Source organism: Trachypithecus francoisi, unplaced genomic scaffold (genome assembly GCF_009764315.1).
Source record: "Trachypithecus francoisi isolate TF-2019V2 unplaced genomic scaffold, Tfra_2.0 Lachesis_group12, whole genome shotgun sequence".
Taxonomy (NCBI): domain Eukaryota; kingdom Metazoa; phylum Chordata; class Mammalia; order Primates; family Cercopithecidae; genus Trachypithecus; species Trachypithecus francoisi.
The window spans coordinates 107116749-107139453 of NW_022681457.1; the positions used below are offsets into that span (position 1 = coordinate 107116749).

The 22705-nt window shown below is 44.6% G+C and overlaps 1 protein-coding gene across 1 annotated transcript in view; it reads right to left on the minus strand.

Moving 5' to 3' along the window:
• Positions 1-1578: 1578 nt before the first annotated feature.
• Positions 1579-22705, minus strand: part of ACTL8 (actin like 8) — a 32159-nt gene continuing 11032 nt past the window's right edge. Inside the window, exons 2-3 of the mRNA XM_033228885.1 lie at positions 5294-5665; positions 1579-2913 (exon numbers count right to left, since the gene is read on the minus strand). Coding sequence (XP_033084776.1) covers positions 2122-2913; positions 5294-5665 — 1164 coding nt within the window. The 3' untranslated portion in view covers positions 1579-2121. The remainder of the gene's footprint in view (positions 2914-5293; positions 5666-22705) is intronic.

Genomic DNA, 22705 nt, shown 5'->3' on the forward strand with positions numbered 1-22705 from the left:
GATTAAATGTGACTCCATTTGTAAAGCTCTCACCACAATGCTTGGCAAGTGATGGTAGCTGCCATTGTTATCAACACTCATGTTTAATAGGCGAGTGACAACTTAAAAACTTGAAAGTCACTTCTCTTACCTCACTAGCACATCATAGCTTCAAAGTGAGTTCTCATCCCCTATCTTAGCTTGTCTTCAACCCCAAATCTCTGACAGGAGGTGGTTATTACTTCCTATTTTATACTTGATAGACTCAAAGAGGTTAAATAACTTGCCCAAGGCAGCTCAGTTCGTGATAGGGCCACCCTGAAACTCAATCTGACACCAAGTCTGGGGCTTGCACCAGGCTGGTTCTCAGTTGGTCTAAGAACTGACCACTCTGTTGTTATTCCAGGCTCCCACTCTTTTCCCTGGGGACTGCTGATGCTTCAACTGTGGGAGCAGACACATGAGAATATGGCTCACGTATTCAAAGACAAGGTGAGCTGGACTCTGCCCTCCAAATCTTCTTCTACTTGCCCTGAGACATCTGGGTTCCTTGAGCTCCAGTCTTCCAAACTACACTTGTTACTCTATTCCAGCTCTTAACATTAAGGAGCCAAGAATCCCTTTCAGAAATCACTGGATAACACTGTGGTTGAGAGCCCAGGCTGGGTTCAAACCCCAGTTCTGGCACTTAACAGAAAACACATTTCATTAAATAAATTGCATATTGTGGCTCCTTTCTCTGTATTAGTCAGAGTAAGCAAAACAGTTGCTGTAACAAACAGACCCACACTCTCACTGGCTGAACATAGATTCCTCATGTCACAGGCTAGTGTTGGTGGGGTTGGGCAGGGGTTTCTGTTCCACCCAGGCACTCAGGCTTCTTCCATCTGCAACTCTTGCCATCTCTTGCCATCCCCTAAGGCTTACACATCCTCCCCATTGACCCATTCCGCAGGCTGTGAAGGGGTCTTTTTAAGGTCAGATGCATGCCAAATGGGCCAGAACTCAGCCACCTGGCCCTATATAACTGCTGAGGACTTGGGAGCATTGCCTCAGTGCGCCATGGAAGGAGAGAATACAGTTACTGATGGTCCCTAGCAACCTCCTCTCAGTCCACTCCATTGAAAGTGGCCATCCCTCCACCTCCAGATCACATGACCGTGTCACATTTGATTCATTTCATTCTTCATCATCAGAAATATTTACATATGTGCTGTCTACAATAGATCCCACAGGATGCTGTAAGCTTGAAACCAGAAACCTTGTACATCTTTCTCACCTCAAGTCTCCAGTGTCCAGCACAGCTCCTAAAACACGGTAGGTACCTGAATATTCATCAGATATATATCAAACAAATACAAGTAAGAAAGAAAACTTTAAACAGAATATTGGGACACCTGGGATGGATGGATAGAATGTGTCAGTGGAAGAACATGGGGTCCAGACCCTTGCCTATTTGGCTCAGTGGCAGCCACTGTTCACAGGCCCCAGACACTTCAGGGCCCGCCCTGGCCCCTACCTGGCTCTCTCACACTTATACTCCCTGAGACTCCCCAAGGGGCCGCCCACCCTACCCCCATCCATCACAGGAGGCAGCGCTGCTTCCAAACAAGTTGTTTATTTGCAGACATAAAACAAGGTCCAACCACAGGTGGCAAGGGCATCCCAGGCTCACCTGCAGAAATGCCTCCCTGGTCAGAAAGGGCCTGTAGGACCAAAAATGTCAACTCTTCCCCATCCCCTAGTCAAAAATAATTGGGACTCCTAGCAGAAGTGTTACCCCAGTTAAAACCTACTCAACCAAGAAGAATGAGACAAACCAAGGGAAATGTCAATGAAAAACCAGTGGCTCTCGGGCATGGAGATGGCAGTCAGCCACTCATACTCCAATGACAGGCCACCCTGGAAAAACCATCCCCTGCAGGGTTTCCAAGGATGACATCTTGTCTTTCCCCTTGGGTAGGTCCCACTCTTGCAACAAGATAAAACCTTAGAACCTAAAAAATACACTTATGCCCCCAGAATTCCAAAGCCAGCTCACCCCACCTCACCTCATTCTACCACCACTCAGAACATTTTGCTAAAATTAATCTGCCCGTGCCCATCTAACAGGAGCCCACTCTCAGGAGAGAGCCAGTAGGGTCACATCCTCCTATGCTCACCATACTCCTCTTGGGACATCCACTCAGACTGGTAGGTAGAAAGGTGAGCCACCACGGACGCTCCTAGCCAGACACTGAAGTTTCTATTGGAACCCGCCCAGACTGTGGCCTTGGTGGAAGAGACACCATCCCCCATCAGCTCCCCCAACAGGCGCTTTGTGAACCCGGGATAGAGGGTGTTGCCCCCACAGGCCATCACATGGGAGACCAGCAGGGGGCGCAGGGAAGTCTCGCAGGACTCCACGGATTCCACGATGGCCCGTGGGATGCTGGGCCCTGGCTGCTCGAACACCTGCGGGCTAAAGAACATCTCAGGAGCCACCCGCTGCATGGGGGTCAGCTCCACGCGGGAGCCGTCTGGGAGCTGATAGGTGTTGCTCTCATCCAAACCACTCTTCTGCCTCTCACGAAAGTCCAGGGCCTCCCCCAGATTCTGCGGCACGTAGCACTTGTTCATCTGAGTAATGGCGACCGTCTCCAGCTGAAACAGGCTGCGTCTATCGCAATCTTCCTTAAAGAGGCTCTTGAGGAGATAGGCGGAGAGATCCTGGCCGGCGAACTCCAGCGTCTTGCCACTGGCGGGCAAGGGGCGGCCCTGGTGGAAAGGCTGCACGCGGGTCAGGCCATAGCCAGAATCAACCACCACTCCAGTCAGGAGGCCAGAGGCATACAGGGACATCTGCAGCTGGTCGGCCAGGAGAACGGATGGGACATGCAGCAACTCAACAGGATCTGCAACAAGGGAGAATTCACTCAGTGCATTTCCCCCAGCCTGCTCAGCAGTCAAAGCTGAAGTCAGCACAGAGCCACGTCCTCCGGGGACTCTCGGGCTGCCCCAGGATACTGCGCCCAGGGACCCTGGAGCTCATGCAGTGAGGATAAAGCAGCAGCTCTAAAGGATTAGAAGGGGAGCTGGGTTTGCCCTCAGGAGCTTGTCTGGTCATGGCCATTCAGAAGATCACTTTGGTGGAGAGGTGAGAAGAGCTCTGTGGCTGCAAGAAATGGTTCTGGGACTGGCTGCAGGAGCGACATGGCCACGGGTCACATGCGCAGCCTGAACCTACTCTTTAGAAGAAGGAAGAACAGATTAGAAAAGAAACAAGTGTTGCATATTCACCACTGCCTCCGAAAAGTGGAGGAAGACTAGAAAGACAGACAGACAAGAAAGATAAGACAGACAAGAAAAAAGACAAATGGGTGGAAAGAATGAAAAAGGAAAGAAAATGAAAGAGAAAAGAAAAAAAGGGAAAGATGCTCACTGCCTGGGAGCAAAAGCCTTATTTATTCTTTTTTTTTAAATAAAAACCTTACAAACGTCAAGACAAACCTGGAATTTGGATATTTACGGTTTGCCAAAGACCCTGGGCTGGTTTTCTCCCCCTGCCCCTCAACCCCTGAATCTTTACAAAGTCTCCCTGCCCCCCATTCTTCAGCTCTGGCTGCCTTCCCAAGGTTCTACTCCCATAGAAGCAGAAAGATCACAACAGTCAATCCTTCTGTGGCCCCAACCACTTACTCACCGCTTCAAGCCCCCACAAGCCTGTCATCTCCCCTCAGTGGGAGGGGGCTGTCTCCATTATTACTCTCAGAAAATTATCCCCCCACCAGCCATTTCTCAAAATAGCAGCCAAGGTCCTCTTTTTCAAATAGAAAATCAGATACGACTCCCCCATTTAAAACTCTCCATTTAAAACTCCCCAGGAACTTCCTATTCACTTAGAGCAGTGGCTGGCAAGCATTTCTGTAAAGGGGATAGACAGTAAGGGTTGCCAAATTCAGCATATAAAACTACAGGACGCCCAGTTACATATGACTGTCAGATCAATAATAAATAATATTATAGTGTAAGTATGCCCCATGCAATATGAACCATACTTAAATACTAAGACATTATTTGTCATTTATCTGAAACTCAAGTCTAACTAGGACATCATGCATTTTATTTAACAAATCTACGATAGTAAATATTTTAGCCTTTAACTTGATGTATGGTCTCAAACAGTCTCTGCTGCAACGACTTAACTCAGATGCTGTAGTATGAAAGCACGCTCTGCCAAACCCTAAATATCAGAATTCCTGTTTTGTCTTGATGTTTGGAAAGTTTTTATTTAAAAAATAATAATAGGGCTTTGCCTACCAGGCAATGAGCATATTTTCTTTTTTCTTTCCTCCCCTGTCTTACACAATATATAAATGAATGGGTGCGGCTATGTTCCAATAAAACTTTATTTACAAAATAGGTGGTGGGCCGGATTTGGCTCACTGGGTTGCCAATCCTTGATTTAGAGTAGAATCCAAGCACTACCCACAGCCTACCAGGCCTACAAGGCCCACCCTCCGCCAGCCTCACCATCCTACTTGCCTCTTGCCACTCTTGCTGCTGAAATCACCTCCGTCGGAGAAGCCCTTCCTGAGTACTCTCTTCAAACAGGTTCTCCACCCCCAACAGTCCACCATGATCCCATTTCATTACGGTTCTAGAACTCATCACTATCTGGAATTATTTGTCAACTCCTTCATGGAAGCTCTACTGAGGGCTAGAACATGGCCTATATCAACAATTATGGAATCCATAAGCAAATAGTCCCACGTCTTTCTCCCTGGTAACAACCCCCTTTCCACTGAGCACTTTGGTTGCTACATGTCCGTTTGCAGGTGGGGCCTCCATGAGCTCCCTTGTTTAGAGGCACACCAGGCACTCACTAGGCTCTTGGAAAACGTTTGTGGGGCAATTTGTTGGTTTCTAATTTTTTTTTTTTTTTTGAAACAGGGCCTTGCTCTGTTGCCCAGGCTAGAGTGTAGTGGCATGACCTCAGTTCACTCTATTCTCGACCTCCCAGGCTCAAGTGATCCTCCCACCTCAGCCTCCCAGGTAGCTGGGACCACAAGCATGCACCCTACGCCTGGCTAATTTTTGCATTTTTTGTAGAGACGGGGTCTCACTGTATTGCCCAGGCTGGTCCTGAACTCCTGGACTCAAGCGATCTGCCCACCCACTGGGGACTCCCAAAGTGTTGGGATTACAGGCATAAGCCACAACACTCAGTTGGCAATTTATCTTAAAAAGCAGAATTCCTGGTGCCCAATCAGTCCAGACATAGTGTCAGTCTGTTTCCCGCTCCCAAGTGGGAGCAGCCCCCAGAAGGCCTCACCTCCAACATCTTCTTTCGGTCCGCAGGCTCTCTCAAGGGGGTCTCCGTGATGATCACAGGGGGGACCTCGTGCTCCCGTTTGTGGTTCTCCAACACAAATGACCAGAGGTACTGCACGCCCTCCCAGTTGAGGATGCGGCCCCGCTCGATGGGGTAGCTAAAGGTGTCAGGATGGCAAATGTCGATGCCCAGGCTCACGCGCCTCCGGGCGTAGCTGGGGCCAGGGTTCTCCTTGCACGGTAGGTAGTTCACGATGTTCGGGAAGACCATCTGAGGCTCATTCCAGCCAGCCGTGCCAGCCTTCAAAAAGCCAGACCCGTGGTCAATGATAACGGTTCTTGCAGCCATGGCGGAGGCAGAGGCCGGTGGGACCTGTGGATGCAAAGGATGGGGTTAGTTGTGCAGGCAGCCTACGCCACCATAAGCAGCTTCCCCCTGCTTGTCCTTCCCCCTGCTCCCTTTGAAGTTTGTCCACTGACCCCTCCAAGCCTTTGCACAAGCCATTACCTGAGCCTGGAACACTCTCCCCATCCCAAATTCCCAATCACCCTACCAGGCTCCCTTAATGGGCCACGTCCAGGAAGTGGCACCCACCCCTCCTGCCCACTCAAGCTCCTCCCGCTGCACTCTGCACACACATGTATCCTAAGGAGAGCACTCCTGCCCCATGATCCAACTCTGCAAAGGGTTAGATTACTCTTTGCAGACTCAGCAAGAAGCTTGGCACTTGGGAAGTCCTTGTAGACACTGGCTGCCTAATTCGAGGGCACAAGGAACATGGAACATCAGCCTCAGAGCCACCACCTTCAGTAATAACAATGTCATAGCAACAGCAGCAGAAGCAGGCATTGTATCAGTGAGCATGGCAGCAGCTGCAGGGACCATTTCTGGAGAACATACCCTTTCTCCAGTACCACAAGGAACACTTTGCATGTGAGGTTGGACTAGGTAAAACTGCCATTTGTGTCTGTGAAAATGGTCAGAGATCAGCAATTTCACATGGTTTCACCTGATACATGGACTCATTTAATATCTGCCACAATGTATAAGGCAGGTGACGTCCACCTTATAGATGAAGAAACTGAGGCACAGAGGGGTAAGATTACTTTCCCAGGGATATACAACTAACAAAAACAGAGTTAAGAGTCAAACACAAGCCAGACTGCAAAGGCGATGTCCTGAGCATCAAGCATGAAAGGCATCAGGCATCAGGTGTTAAACATGAGCTAAGCATCTAACACCTGATAAGGGAGACTATCAGGAAGATTCCATGACTGTGATCAGTTTCTTCATCTGTAAAGCGGGGAGAAAAACAGCCCCCCTGCTGAAAAGGTAGGTATGGTCATTACCTGATGTCCAAACTTACTAAAAAGCTACAGTAGCCAACACAATGTGGGGGTTACTGGTAAAAGGATAGTCAAGGCCAGGTGCGGTGGTTCACGCCTGTAATCTCAGCACTTTGGGAGGCCAAGGCGGGCAGATAACCCTGACATCAGGAGTTCAAGACCAGCCTGGCCAACATGATGAAACCCCATCTCTATTAAAAGGACAAAAATTAGCCGGCGTGGTGGTGCACCTTTAATCCCAGCTACTCGGGAGGCAGAGGCACAAGAATCGCTTGAAACTGGGAGGCGGATGTTGCAATGAGCCAAGATTGCACCACTACACTCCAGACTGGGCGACAGAGTGAGACTCCATCTCAAAAAATAAATAAATAAAAATTAAAAAAAAAAAAAAATAGTCACATAGATCCATGGAACAGAAAGTCCAGAAACAGGCTCACACACAAAACAAGTGTTGTTTGATCTCTGACAAGGTCCAAAAATAATTAAATGGAGAAATGATAGTCTTTACAACAAATAGCAAAGAACAATTGGATGTCCACATACAAAAAAAAGAATCTTAGCCTGTATCTCACACCTTATAAAAAATTAACTTAAAATGGATCATAGAAATAAATGTAAAACCTGAAACCATAACACTTCTAAAAGAACACCTAGTAGGAGAAACCGTGAAGGCAAAGTTTCCTTAGAACATTAGAAGCCTGACCCACAAAAGAAGAAATTGATAAACTGGACTTCATCACATTTAGGAACTTTTATCCTTCCAGAGACGCTATTTACTATAAAGAGAATGAAAAGACAAGCCACAGACTGGGAGAAAATACTTACAAATCATATATTTAATACAGAACTCTCAAAACCCAGTAATAGGAGAAACAAGCCGATTTTTTTTAAACGGACAAAAGCTTTGAAGAGTCACTTCACCAAAGAAGATAGATGGATGGCAGATAAGCACATAAAAATGTATTCAGCATCATTACTCATTAGGGAAATGCCAATTAAAATCACAACAAGATATTTCTGTATACCTACCTATTAGAATGACTGAAATTAAGGACCAGCCTTACCAAGTGCTGACAAGGAAGTGGAGAAATTGGAAATCTCATGCACAGCTGGTGGGAATGGCAAATGACACCAGCACTCTGGAAAATGGTGTGTCAGTTTCTTAAAAGGTTCAACACACTTTGGGAGGCCAAGACGGGCACCTGAGATTGCGAGTTAGAGACCAGCTTGACCAACATGGAGAAACCTCGTCTCTACTAAAAATACAAAAAATAAAAAAAGCCGGGCGTGGTGGCGCATGCCTGTAATCCCAGCTGCTCGGGAGGCTGAAGCATGAGAATCGCTTGAACGCAGGAGGTGGAGGTTGCAGTGAGCCGAGTTCGCACCACTGCACTCCAGCCTGGGTGACAAGAGCGAAACTCTGTCCCCCTCCACCCAAAAAAAAAAAAAAAAAGGTTCAACATACACCTACTGTATGACCTGCACTTCCCCTCTTAGGTATTTAACTCAAGGGAAATGAAAACGTACATTCACACAAAAACCTTTATGCACATACATATAGTAGCTGGAGAGCCTTATTCCTAATGGTCAAAAACTAGAAACAACCCCAAAGCCCTTCAGCTAGGGAATGGACAGACAAATCTCCATTCAGTGGAATATTACCTGGTAACAAAACAGAATGAACAACCGATATGCACCATAATGTGAATACATGCATAAATCTCAAATGCCCGAGGCCGAAAGAAGCCCGACTCCAAAGACGACAAACCGTATGACTTCATTCCCATGGCATTCTGGAGAAGGTAAAACTATAAGGATCAAAATCAGATCAGTGGCCGCCAGCTGCCAGGTGGTGAGAGGGGATGACCAGAGGGGACATGGCAGAATCTGGGGCCGTGACAGAACTATGCTATATCTTGTTTGTGGAGCTGGGCACACTTCTGTATGCATTTGTCAAATTCCCACAACTATATTCTTTCTAGAGTAAAAACACAATTTTTTTTGAGACAGGATCTTGCTCTTGCACAGGCTGGAGGGCAGTGGCACAATCACATCTCACTTCAGCCTCAATCTCCTAGGCTCAAGCAATCCTCCCACATCAGCTTCCTGGGTAGTTGGGACTACAGGTGCAAGCCACCCACACCCAGCTAATTTTCCTGGGCAACGAACGGCCTAGGCTGGTCTCAAACTCCTGAGCTCAAGCAATCTGCCCACCTAAGCCTCCCAAAGTGCTGGGATTACAGGTGTAAGCCAACACATCTGGCCCTAGTGGAAAAAAAGAAAAAGAAAAAAAGGGAAAAATCCAGCAGGTATGGGGGTGTGGTAATATTCAATGAAAGGTGTATATACTCATCTTGCAGAATACAAATTGTCAGACAGACTGGGTGACCAGACTGGATATGGGTGTTTCCCGTAAGAGAGGCCTCCAGAAAGGCAGCTCAGGCCGAAGGCAGCATTCTGAGGCTGTGGCTCCCCCAGCTATCTGCTTGGCTTCGTTTCTGGACAGCAGTTGCATTTACCCATCACTACTGAGCATGACAAACATGGCCTGGCCCTGGCCAGCGGCTCCCTGCTGTCACCGGCCGTGGGGCAAAGAACAGGCTTCTCTGCCTTTAATCAGCTCTGACATAGACCCGGGGAGAGCCAAGAAGGAGCGTGGAGATGGAGCTGTGGTGGCCCGGCCTCCTGCCTCACCTCCTGGCAGGCTGAGTGATGGATTCCTCACACTCAGTCATCCAGAGTGACCGAGAACTGGCTGCCTGCGTGACATTCCGGGAAGCGGGCTCCACTGCTGACAACGCCCTCTGCACCATGACAGCAGGTGACTGATAAATGCTTCTCGGCCCTGGCATGTGGAGTCATGGGAGACACTGGCAGAGTGATCTCCACCAGGGCTGTGAATCCAGGTGCGCATGGCAGGGGTAGGGGATGGGAGAGGACTCCAGGTTGGTGGCCCAAGTGACCCGGCCTGGGAGTAGGAGAGTGGGAGGCAGGCGCCATCCTTCCCCTGGCACATGACTGTAAAAGAAAGTCTGGATGGCTCCAAGGAGCCAGCTTTGAGGACAGAGATAAAATCCGTATATGCAAAAGCATTTTTACTGAGCCACCAATTCTACAAACTCCCATAAGCATCTACCTAGGTATAAAACCTGTTCTGGGCTGGCACGATTTCTCCCCTTCTGGAGTTTACATTCTACTAAGAAAGAACGTCCATAAGCACCAAAACAAACACAGCATGCCAAGGAAGATCAGTACAGCAGAGAAAAAGAAAACCTGGTAAGGACAGGGAACTCAAGAGGCACAGAGGCACAATGTTACTTTAAGCAGAGCAGTCATCAAAGGCCTCTCTCTAGGGTGACATCTGAGCAGAAAACTGAATGAAGTGAGGGAATAAAGCACATGAATACCTGGAAAAGCACTCCACCCCAAAGGAACAGCAAGTGCAAAGGCCCTGAGGAAGACAAGGTCAGATGAGTTCTAGGATCAGCCAGGAGGTCTGTGTAGCAGGGACACGGTGAGTGGAGGGAGGATACTGGAGATCTGAGAAGGGCCTTGTAGATCTTTGTATCATGCTTGCAGATGTGGGAGGCCACTGGGGGGTTGGCCAGAGGAATAGCATGATCTGACTTCACTTGTGAAAGGATCATTTTGGCCAACAGAAAGGATAGACTGCAGAGAGCAGAAGAAAGATTACAGAAGGTGAAAGGTGTGGGTGGCCTGCGATAAAGTGGTGGCCAGGAAGAGGGTGCAAGGTGATCAGATTCTGTATATACCTAAGTAAGGCAGATAGACTGAAATATGAGACCAGGAGAAGAATGAAGGAAGACACCACAATTTTTAGCCTGAAAAGCTAGAAGAATAAAGTATCCATTTACTATGATGCAAAAGACCATGGGGGAACAGTTTGGCGTTTGGGAGGAAATTAGGAAATTTATTTGGGACATGTTAAGTTGGAGGTGCCTATTAAATGTATGTAAAGATGTCTGAGCTAATGGTGTCATTGGGAGTTCCTGAATGGATGGAATTGAAAGTGGTTGACGTCAGGCAAGGTGGCTCATGCCTACAGTCCCAGCACTTTGGAAGGCCAAGGCAGGTGGATCACCTGAGGTCAGAAGTTTCAGACCAGTCTGGCCAACATGGCAAAACCCCATCTCTACCTAAAAATAGAAAAATTAGCTAGGTGTGGTGGCATGCACCTGTAATCCCAGCTACTCAGGAGGCTGAGGCAGGAGAATTGCTTGAACCCAGGAGGTGGAGGGTGCAGTGAGCCGAGATCATGCCACTGCACTCCAGTCTGGGTGACAGAGTGAGACTGCGTCTCAAAAAAAAACAAATCAAGTGGTTGGGATGGAAGTGATCATAAAGAGATGTAGTGTATACAAAGACTCATGCCTGAGGGCCTCTAAGGTCTAGTGGCCAGGCCTTGGGAAGGCACCAATGAAGAGGACTGAGTAAGAGTGGCCAGGGAGGAGAGCGGGAAGCCCAGAGGGAACAGTGTCCCAGGGCCAAGCAGAGAAAGTATTTCAAGAAAGGAAGAATGGGCCGGGCACGGTGGCTCAAGCCTGTAATCCCAGCACTTTGGGAGGCCGAGACGGGCGGATCACGAGGTCAGGAGATCGAGACCATCCTGGCTAACACGGTGAAACCCCGTCTCTACTAAAAAATACAAAAAATTAGCCGGGTGAGATGGCGGGCGCCTGTAGTCCCAGCTACTCGGGAGGCTGAGGCGAGAGAATGGCGTAAACCCGGGAGGCGGAGCTTGCAGTGAGCTGAGATCCGGCCACTGCACTCCAGCCTGGGCGACAGAGCGAGACTCCGTCTCAAAAAAAAAAAAAAAAAAGAAAGGAAGAATGGAATGGGGTGAGAAATTAGGAGGAAGACAAAGGACTATCCATTGCATTTAGCAACATGGAAGTTACCAGCAGCCTTGGCTAAAGCATGTCCATTGAAGAGGTGAGAAAAAGCTTGAAAAGGTTGATTCAAGAAAGGGTGAGACATTGAGAGCGATTCTACCAAACTGACTCAGGCTCTGCAAAAATATCACAGCATACACAACAATGAAATAGTAAAGAAGTGTTCAAAACCGAAGGACATGGCAGCCAACACCATGCACACTTTCTGACCCCAGATCAGGAAAAAAAAAAAAAAAAGCATTAAGGTACATTACCATAGGCTTCTAATGCTCACCAGGATGGAGTAAGCCTCTTTCAGCCTTCTTTCCTACTGAGTAGGACCACAAATTCTGGACAAAATGAAGAAACAAACAAACAAAAACCCAACTACCTGAGGACAAGGAGTGAAAAAAATAATAGGCAGACTGAAAAGAATCAAAACTCGGAGAAGCAACCTGCAGAGGATGAAGTTCCTATTTATTTTCCTGTCCTCTCTCAAACTTTGACCTGAGACAAGTTTCCAGCACAGCCAAGACTGAGCGAAATCCTGTCTCTCTGGACCAAGAAAAGGAATCCATGCAACTCAAAGAGTTGGGGAAGAATACTGAAGAAATGGCAGCCAGTCAGAGACAGGATTCCCCAGATTCTACATACGAACGGGCACAAGTCCCAGCTCACCTGTGCATGGCTGGGACACACCCATGGCAGAAGAGCACAGGCCTTTGTACTGAACTCACAGCGGAATCACCACCCACAAAAGGCAAGACGGAGTTACAGGCTGCGTGTAACAGGGTTGACTGAAGGCTAAAATACAACCAAGTAAATGTTCTCCGTGGGATGTTAAAAGAACACAGAGTCTCACAGCATAATGCTCAAGTATTTTTACCCTAAAAAGCTATTAAAATTTTAGGCTGGGCGCATAGGCTCACACCTGTAATACTAGCACTTTGGGAGGCCAAAGCGGGTGGATCACTTGAGCTCAGCAGTTTGAGACCAGCCTGGGCAACATGGTAAAACCCCATCTCTCCCAAAAATACAAAAAAAATTAGCCAGACGTGGTGGTGTGTGCTGTGGTCCCAACTACTCAGGAGGCTGAGGTGGGAAGATTGCTTGAGCCCTGGAAGCAGAGTTTGCGCCACTGCACTCCAGCCTAGAGACAATGGGAGTAAAACCCTGTCTCGAGAAACAAAAAAAAAGGCTATTAATATTTTGAGTTCTATTGCATAGCCTGGTGAATACAGTTCATAACAGAGTATTGTACGTTTCAAATTTGCTGACAGTAAATTTTGAAAGCTCTCATCACAAATAATGTTAAGGATTAGAGGTAATGGATGTGTTAACCAGCTTGATTTACTTATTCTACCTTGTATTCATAAATTATAACATCATGTTGTACCCCATGCATTTGTACAATTGTAAATTCTCAATTTACAACAAAAAAATAAAAACAAAGAAAAGTTCTGCTCCATAGTAGAATGGAGAGGACAGAGGAATGAGTAAGGGGATTTTCAAATATCAATAGAAATTATTCAATCTAAAAAACAGAAAAAATTTACTGAGCAAAGCTTCAGAGACCTGTGGGGCAATATAAAGAGATCTAACATTCATGTCATTGAAGTTTCAAAGTGAGAGAAAAAAGATTGGCTCAGGAAAAGTTTTAAAGACATAATGGCTAAAAATTTCCCGAATTTGGTCAAAGACAAATCTACAAAGCCAGGAAGCTCAGCACACCCCATAGAAACTAAATTCAAAGAAAACCATGCAAACCACCCAGAAAACCATAGTATAACCCAACTGCTGAATACCAAATATTTTTTAAATTTTCAAAGAATCCAAAGAAAAATAAAACACTAAATACAGATGAATATCACTTTGAATGACTGCAGACTTCCCACCAGGGGAAATGGAGTCCAGAAGACAGTCAGGCATCTTTAAAGGACTGAAAGAAAAGAGATATCAACTCAGAATTCTATACCCAGCAAAAAATCTTTCAGGAATGAAGACAAGATATTCTTAGATGAAGGAAAACTAAGAATATTACTAGCAGCACTGCTTTAAAAAGAAATGCTAATTAAAGCTCTTCAGGCTGAAGGAAAATAATACTGAATCTAGCACTCAGGAATGAAGAAAGAGGAACAGAAATGGTAAATACTTAGAAAATTATGATGTCTATTTTTCTCCTCTCAAAATATGTATGGCCATTGAAAGCAAAGACATGGTATAGCCTACTACTTACCTAGATTGTATGATATAGCCATTTGCTCCTAAGCTACGAACTGGTACAGCATGTTATTGCACTTAATACTGTAGGTGATTGTAACATAATGGCACTTATTGTATTGTTTTGTTGGTAGATATATAGTCTTGCTATGCTACAAACTGGTACAGCGTGTTATTGTACTGAATACTGTAGGCGATTGTAACATAATGGTATGTATTATCTTGTTTTGTTGGTAGATATGGAGTCTTGCTATGGTACAAACGGGTATGGTGTGTTACTGTACTTAATACTGTAGGCGATTGTAACATAATGGCATGTATTGTTTTGTTGGCAGATCTAGAGTCTTGCTATGCTACAAACTGGTACAGCATGTTATTGTACTGAATAGTGTAGGCAATTGTAACATAATGGTACCTATTGTTTTGTTTTGTTGGTAGATACGGAGTCTGCTATGTTGTTCAGGTTGGTTTTGAATACCTGTCCTCAAGGGTTCTTCTTGCCTTGGCTTCTCAAAGGGCCACGACTACAGGCATGAGCTACCATATCCAGCCAGTAAGTATTTGTGTATCTTAACATAGAAAAGGTATAGTAGAACTACAATATTGTAATCTTATGGGACTGCCATCATATATGCCATCTGTGGTTGACCAAAATGTCATGTGGTGAATGACTGTAATTGAAATGGAAAATGGAAAACAAATAGTGAAAAGTCAATAAAGCCAAAAGCTAAAAGCTAGTTCTTTGAAAAGATCAAAGACTAAGAAAAAAGAGAAAAGACACAAAAGCCTGCGATCAGGAATGAGGTGGCATCACTTCAGACTCTACAGACACAAAAAGGATAACAAGAGATTATTAGGAACAACGTTCTACCTGATGCTTTGACAATTTAGGTAAAATAGATAAATCCTTTAAAGACATAAACTACCAAAGCTCAGTCAAGAAGAAATATATATTTAAATAGGCATATAACTATTAGAAATAGACTTTTTAGTTACAAACCTTCAACACAAAATACTCTAGGTCTAAATGGTTTCCACTGGAGAATTTTACCCAGCATTCAAGAAAGAAATAATACTAATGGTACACAATCTCTCCCAGAAAGCAAAAGAGGAGGCAACGCACCCCAACTCAGTTTGTGGGGCCAGTATTACCTTGAACCAAAAGCAAAGATATTACAAAATAAAATAAAACTCAAACCAAAATCTTTCATGAAGATATATTATTCTTTAATAAGATTTTGGCAAGGCCAGTAATATATAAAAAGAGTAACACACAATGACTAAATGGGGCTTCTCCCAGGAATGCAACACTGGTTCAATATTTTTAAATCGGTATGATTCAAACAAGTAACAGACTGAAAAAGAAAAACCACATGATTGTCTCAACAGATGCAAAAAAATCAATGGATAGAATTCAACATGCATTTATCATAAAATTTTTTAACAACTAGGAGCAGGGAAGACTTTCCTTATCCTAATAAAGAGAATATCCAAACACCTACAATCCACATGGGTAATGGTGAGAAGCAGGATGCTTTCTCCCTAAGACTGGGAACAAGGTAAAGATAGGTCAGTTCTTAGCACGCATATTCAACATTGAACTGGAAGTCCTAAACCAGTGCAATATGGCAAGAATAAAGAAATAGAAGACACATGAATTGGAAAGAAATAAAACTATCACTATTTGCAGAAGACATAATTGTCTAAGTAGAAAATGCCAAAGAATCTAGGAAAAAGATCTTAGAACTAATAAGTGAGTTTGACTAAGTCATAAGATACAAGTTAAATGTTTTAAAAACCAATTATATTTTATATACTATCAATAAATAGCTGAAAAGTATTTCTTTAAAAAAGTATAATTTACAATAGCATCAAAAATTATGAGAGAGATACTTTGGTATAAATCTAACAAAACATTAAATATGCTGAAAACTACAAAATACTGATGAAATAAATCAAAGAAAACCTAAATAGAGAGATGACCGGGCATAGTGGCTCAAGCCTATAAACCCAGCACTTTGGGAGGCTGAGACGGGTGGGTTGCCTGAGCTCAGGAGTTCACAACCAGCCCGGACAACACAGTGAAACCCCTTCTCTACTAAAATACAAACAAAAAATTGACCAGGCGTGGCGGCATATGCCTGTAGTCCCAGCTACTTGGGAGGCTGAGGCAGGAGAATTGCTTGAGACTGGGAGGCGGAGGTTGCAGTAAGCTGAGATCATACCACTGCACTTTACCCTGGGTGACAAAGTGAGACTCCGTCTCAAAAAAAAAAGAAAAAAAAAATAGATATGCTATGTTCACAGATTAGACAATTCAATATCATTAAAATGTCATTTCTACCTGAACTGCTTTATAGATTCAACTCTAATCAAAATCTCAGAATCCCAGCAGGATTACTGTTAGATATCAACAAGCTGATTCTAAAGTGTATCTAGTAAGGAAAAGGAATTAGAACAGCCAAAACAATTTTTAAAAGAACAAAGTTGGAAGACTCACACTATCTGATTTCAAGGCCCACTATAAGTTTACAATAATCAAGATAGAGCTGGGTGTGGTAGCTCACACCTATAATCCCAGCACTTTGGGAGGCCAAGGCAGGCAGATCACTTGAGCTCAAGAGTTCGAGACCAGCCTGGGCAACATGATGAAACCCCATCTCTACTAAAAATACAAAAAAAAGAAAAAACTTAGCCAGGTTCAGTGGCATGCGCCTGTAGTCCCAGTTACTTGGGAGGCCGCAGCGAGCTGAGATCATATCATTGCACTCCAACCTGGGTGACACAGCCAGACCCTGTCTCAAAAAAAAAAAAAGACAGAAAACCCAATCAAGATAATGTGATGTTGGTAAAAGCACAGTCACATGGATCAGTAGAAAAGAATACAGAGTCCAAGAATAGACTCATACAAATCTAATCAATTGATTTTAACAAAAGTACAAGGACAATTCAGTGATGAAAAGATAGTCTTTCAACAAACAGTGCTGGAAAAACTGGACCCCTCCATGTAAAAATAACCTCGACTCATTCCTCACTTATTTACAAAAAAATAAAAAAATTTAACTCGAAATGGATCATGTAAAATATACATATAAAACAGAAAATCATAAAACTTCTGCAAAAAACATGAGAACATCTTTGTGACCTTAGATCTAAGAACATTTAAGTGTTCTTAGGTACAACATCAAAAGTACCACCCATAAAAGAAAAAGTTAATATCCTGGACTTCACCAAGATTTTAAAATTCTACTCTTTGAAAGACACTATTAAGAGAATGAAAATGAAAAGCCACAGACTGGGAGAAACTATTTGCAAGTCACACATCTGCTAAAGGACTTGTATCCAGAATATATAAAGACCTAATAATAATCCATAATAAGAAAGCAAACAACTCACTTCCCAAAGATGGGCCAAAGATTTTCACACTTCGTCAAATAAGCTACACAGATGGTAAATAAGCACATGGAAACATGCTAAATGTCGTAAGTCACTAGAGAAAAACAAATTAAAACCAGAAAATTTGAAGGACAATGCCAAGAGCTAACAAGGATGTGGAGAAATCGGAACTCTCATACGCTGCTAGTGGGAATATAAAAATGTATAACCTGGAAAACAGTTTAGGAGTTTATTTTAAAGTTAAACATATATTTACCATACAAATGAGTAATCCTATTCCTTATGTACTCCAGAGAAAAAAGAACTTATGTTCACACAAAAACTCTGACACCAATGTTTACAGAGGCTTGAGTCATAATCACTAAAAACTAGAAACAACCCAAATGTTCTTCAGCCAGTAAATGAACAAACTGTGGTACATCCATACAATGGAATACTACTTAGCAATAAAAAGGAACAAACTACTGATACACATGACAACATCCATGACTGTCAAAATCACTACGTGTACATGAAAGAAACCAGACTTACATGCTGTATATTCCCAATTATATGATATTCTGGAAAAGGCCAAACTATAGTAACAAAACAGATCAGTCGTTTCTGGGGCGGTGAGAAGAGTTAACTACACAGGCCTGGAGGAATTTTTGGAGGTGGTGGAACTGTCTCATATCTTGATTGCCAGAGTGGTTATGTGCCTGCATTCATTTATCAGAACTGAGAACTATACAACAAAAAAAGCGAGTCTCGCCGCATGAAATTTTAAGGTGAAATTTTCGAAAGAACATTTTGGGGACAGATGGTAAAATTTGAATATGGGTTATATTTTCAATGTTAAATTTCCTGTGTTTGATCTCTATATTGTGGCTTTCAAAGAGAATATTCTTATTTTTAAGCAGATCCATGAAAAAGTATTTACAGGTAAAATATCATGAGATTTACTTTCAAATAGATCAAGAAAAACCCAGCATGTGTCGACAGAAAAAGTGTCAAAGCAAATGGGGTCAAAAGATAGTAACTAGCGAATATATACGATGGATATTGGAGAGCGTATTGAACTATTCTTGGACCTTCTCTAAATGAAAAGCTTTTAGGAAAAGAAAGGATGGGGGAGAGATATGGGAGACAGTGAGACAACTTTGAAGAGCTCTGCTCTGAAAGGAAGCAAAGAAAGACAACAGTAGATTGTGCAGAGAATTGGGGCCCCAGGAGGTTTTGGTTGTTTTGTTCAAGAGAAAAAATAATGTATTAAGGTTTTATACTGATGGGAATAATCCAGTGGAAGAAAAAGTTGAATAAAATCAGAATAAACTACAGTTAAATCTGGACACTATCAGTGGTCCCCAACCTTTCTGGCACCAGGGACTCGTTTTGTGGAAGATAATTTTTCCACAGACCTGGAGTAGGGGTTGGTTTACGGGATGATTCAAGTATATTCCATGTATTGTGCACTTTATTTCTATTACTATATGGCAACATATAATGAAATAATTATACAAATCGCCATAATGTAGAATGAGTAGGAGCCCTGAGCTTGTTTTCCCTGCAACTAGACGGTCCCCTGTGGGGGTGATGAGAGACAGTGGCAGATCATCAGGCATTAGATTCTCACAAGGAGCGCACGGCCTAGATCCCTTGCACGCACAGTTCATAACAGGGTTCACGTTCCTGTGAGAATCTGATGCCACCATTGATCTGACAGGAGGTGGAGCTCAGGCAGGTAACGTGAGCAACGGGGAACGGCTGTAAATACAGATGAGGCTTCACTGGCTCACCTGCCTGCTGCTCACCTCCTGTTGCCCGGTTTCTAACAGGCCACGGCCTTTCCTTTCCCTCTGTCCCTGGACCACAGCCTGCTTCTTCCTTGCCTCAGCCCCTACGTTTGCCTTACCCTCTGTCTGGAACCCCTGGCCAGCCCTTCCAGAAACCAGCTCTCATCACTCTTGTTTAGCTTGAGTGAGATCTGGAGCCTCTCCTGACCACTCCACTCCAAGCCAATACTGCATTGACCAGTTTTATTATTGTCATAGCACTTATTACCATACATAATTATGCTGTGTGTTTGCTGGCTGTTGTCTACCTCTCCGAAGCACCACCAGAATGTAGGCTCCAGGAAGACAAGTTCATCATATTTGTATTTGACTTCCCTATCTCTACCACATAACTGGCATATTTTTGTTAAATCAGTTTGTGTTGAATGAATAAATTTTTAAAAATACACTGGTTTGCTGGCGGCATAATAGCTCCATATGGGCTGCACTCCCGTGTCCCTAAAACATGGATTTCTTCTATAGGCTTCTGGTTACTTTCCTGCTCTAAACTCTTCAACAGCTCCCACTGCCAACAAGTTGAAGCCTAAACTTAGCTTGACACACAAAGTCCACCAGGCTCTGGCCAACTTTCTCCATCTTCTCCATGCACCTGAAGCTAAAGCCACACTGGAATATTTGCTGCTGGAGAATTCTGTCCTTTCTACATGTCTTCTCTGCCTAAAATTCACTTCCATCATGCCTCTCAGTTCTTCAAGATCCACACCAAACCTTCACTCCATAAAGCTTCTAACACCAGACAACTTGCAAACGGGAACTCCTTCCTCCACAGACCACCACGAATGCAGAATCTTTGCTGAGCACACTTACTAAGAACCAGCCACTGGGTATGGTACTTCCCACATAGTATCTCTCTCATTTACTCTGCACAAAAACCCAATGATGAGGGCATAGTATCATCGCCAGCTTATAGATAAAGAAATGAGGCTTAGAGAAGCGAAGGAGTTGTCCCCACGCCACCCACCTTTGAGTGCAGTCAAGATTCAAATCCATACCTGTGGGTTCAGAGCCCAAGCTCTTAACCACTGCCATGATTAGCTATGTGGCCTGAGGTTAAGCAACTCTCTAAACCGTAGTCTTCAGATGAGAATAACTGTCTTTCACAGATGAAAGGACTAACAATAACATTTGAAGGAAAAAGGGTACAGACCTTAATGTGTTCACTCACATTGGTCTGTTGAGCTCTTATTGCCATCTGCCTCCTGTTAATGTGTACCTACGGCCTTCTGTCTCTCAAGTCTGCGCAATGTTTGCACACACAAGCTTTCCAGAGTTTGTTCATCGAGACTCCATCCTGGACCCTTATAAATTGCTCTGTGATTGTAAACATCTTGCAAGGAACTTTCCACTTAGCACTTTTATCCACATTCTCAGTGAATCCTAGACAACCTCTTGAAGTAGGCAACGTCGTTCCAGTTTCCATCTCATTTTATAGGTATCAGCACTGCTACTGCTGCTAACACAGCGTACTTTTTTTATTATTATACTTTAGGTTCTGGGGTACATGTGCAGAACGTGCAATTTTGTTACATAGGTACACACGTGCCATGGTGGTTTGCTGCACCCATCAACCCATCACCTACATTAGGTAATTCTCCTAATGTTATCCCTCCCCTAACTCCCCACCGCCCCCACACAGGGCCCAGTGTGTGATGTTCCCCTCCCTGGGTCCATGTGCTCTCATTCTTCAACTCCCACTTATGAGTGAGAACATACAGTGTTTGGTTTTCTGATCTTGTGACAGTTTGCTGAGAATGACAGTTTCCAGCTTCATCCATGTCCCTGCAAAAGGACATGAACTCATCCTTTTTTATGGCTGCATAATATTCCATGGTGTATATGTGCCACGTTTTCTTAATCCAGTCTATCATGATGGACATTTGGGTTGGTTCCAAGTCTTTGCTATTGTGAACAGTGCCACAATAAACGCATGTAACACGACATACTTGCTATGATCCAAACACCAGGCCAACTGCTTCACTCCTCATTTCCCCAGCACAACTCTAGGAGGTCGGTACTATCATCTGCCTCAGTTTCATACATAAGGAGACTGAGGCGCAGTTGGGAAATTTACCCACGTCCCCACAGCTATTGAGGAGCTGAGCAAGGATTGAACCCAAAGGATCAGGTTCCAGGGTCTGTGCCTCCAACCTGTCAGCCACCCTGTTTCTCATCCTATCAATGCTGCAGTCCCCACAGCACAAAGATGCTGATGTCCTAATCCATGGAAACTGTGACTATGTCCGATTACAAGATCAAGGGGAATGAGGGCTGCAGATGGAATTAAGATTACTCATCATCTGACTTTCAGAAGGCAAAGATCATCCTGGATTATCCATGTGAGCCCAAAGTAATCACAAAGGTCCTTTAAATGTGGAAGAGTGTGGCCAGAGTCAGAGAAAGATGCGCAGATGCAGCAATGCTGCCAGCTCTGAAGATGGAAGAAGGGGCCATGAGCCAAGCAATGCAAGTGGCCTCCACAAGCTGGAAACGGCAAAGACATGGATATTTCCCTAGAACTCCCAAAAGGAGGCAGCCCTGACAACACCTTGACTGTAGCCCAGTGGGACACATCCCGTGCTTCCGAACTCCAGAACTGCAGGATAATGAATTTGTGCCGTTTGGGGCCATTGCATTTGGTAATTTGCTACAGTAATAATAGGAGATTCCTGCAGATGCAAAATCAGCTCCCATTTCTCTCCTGCTCAAAGCCCAGCAGGCCACAGGGCTCCGTGGAAGAATCCAAAGGCAAAATCCCATCCCAAAACCCTCCCTTGCTCCCTGTGCAGACATCCTCCCTGAGGTCCACCTGGGCTTTGTCTGGCTACAAGGTGTGACTGGACTTTGTATCCTGAGGACGTGGCCCAGCTTCCCTGCAAATCAGGAACCTCCACTACAGGCCTCTTCCGCTTCAAAGTCCCCTCCCTGGGGGCCAAGAGCTAAGCAAGTCCCACTCCCAGCAGCAGCTGGACTGGGCCTCATTACCAGGGAAGTCAGAGCCCCCAAGGACAAAGGGAGACTTGCACCTCTTAAAGAGCAACCGGGTTCAGGTAGGGCTGAACTGAGAAAGTGGGGAGAGTGCCAGAAGAGAGAAGGAGAAACAGAGGGAAAGACATCAAATTTGCATGAGGGCAGGACAGGGTTTTAATTATGCCTTTTCTTAACCTCATTGTACCTTGAGGTATCTTAACATTACTCTCCCTGGCAGGAAGGATTGATTGATTGTCTCTTGGCATTTAGAAACCCCGATTAATGTAAAACTAACCAGTCGTTCTGAACTCTGGAGAATTAATCACTTAAATGTGGGAATTACTCAATAAACCATTCAAACATGCAATAAACCAAGCCATTAAAAATTAATCGCTCGACATCCCGGCTGTGTAAACAGGGCTAATAAGATCCTGGCAGCCCAGAAAGAGGAGGAAAAGGAGGAAGCAGGAAGATGCCTTTAACCAGCCACTCCTAAGGACCAGAGTAGATACGCCAATGTCCAGGACACATGTCACGAATCATCAGGGTAGGTGACATCTTGTCCCTACAGCCTCCCAGCCTGTCCCTAGGACAAGAGTGGGCAGGTAGGTGAGAGAGAGGAGACCCTCAGTGGGCTGTAAGGAAGAGGCAGTGGAGTTAGAACTACAGCTCTCAACAAATACTTAGCATCTTCTATGTACCAGACACTGCACAGGGCTCTGCAGATACAGCCATGAACAAGACAACAGTGGCTGCCCT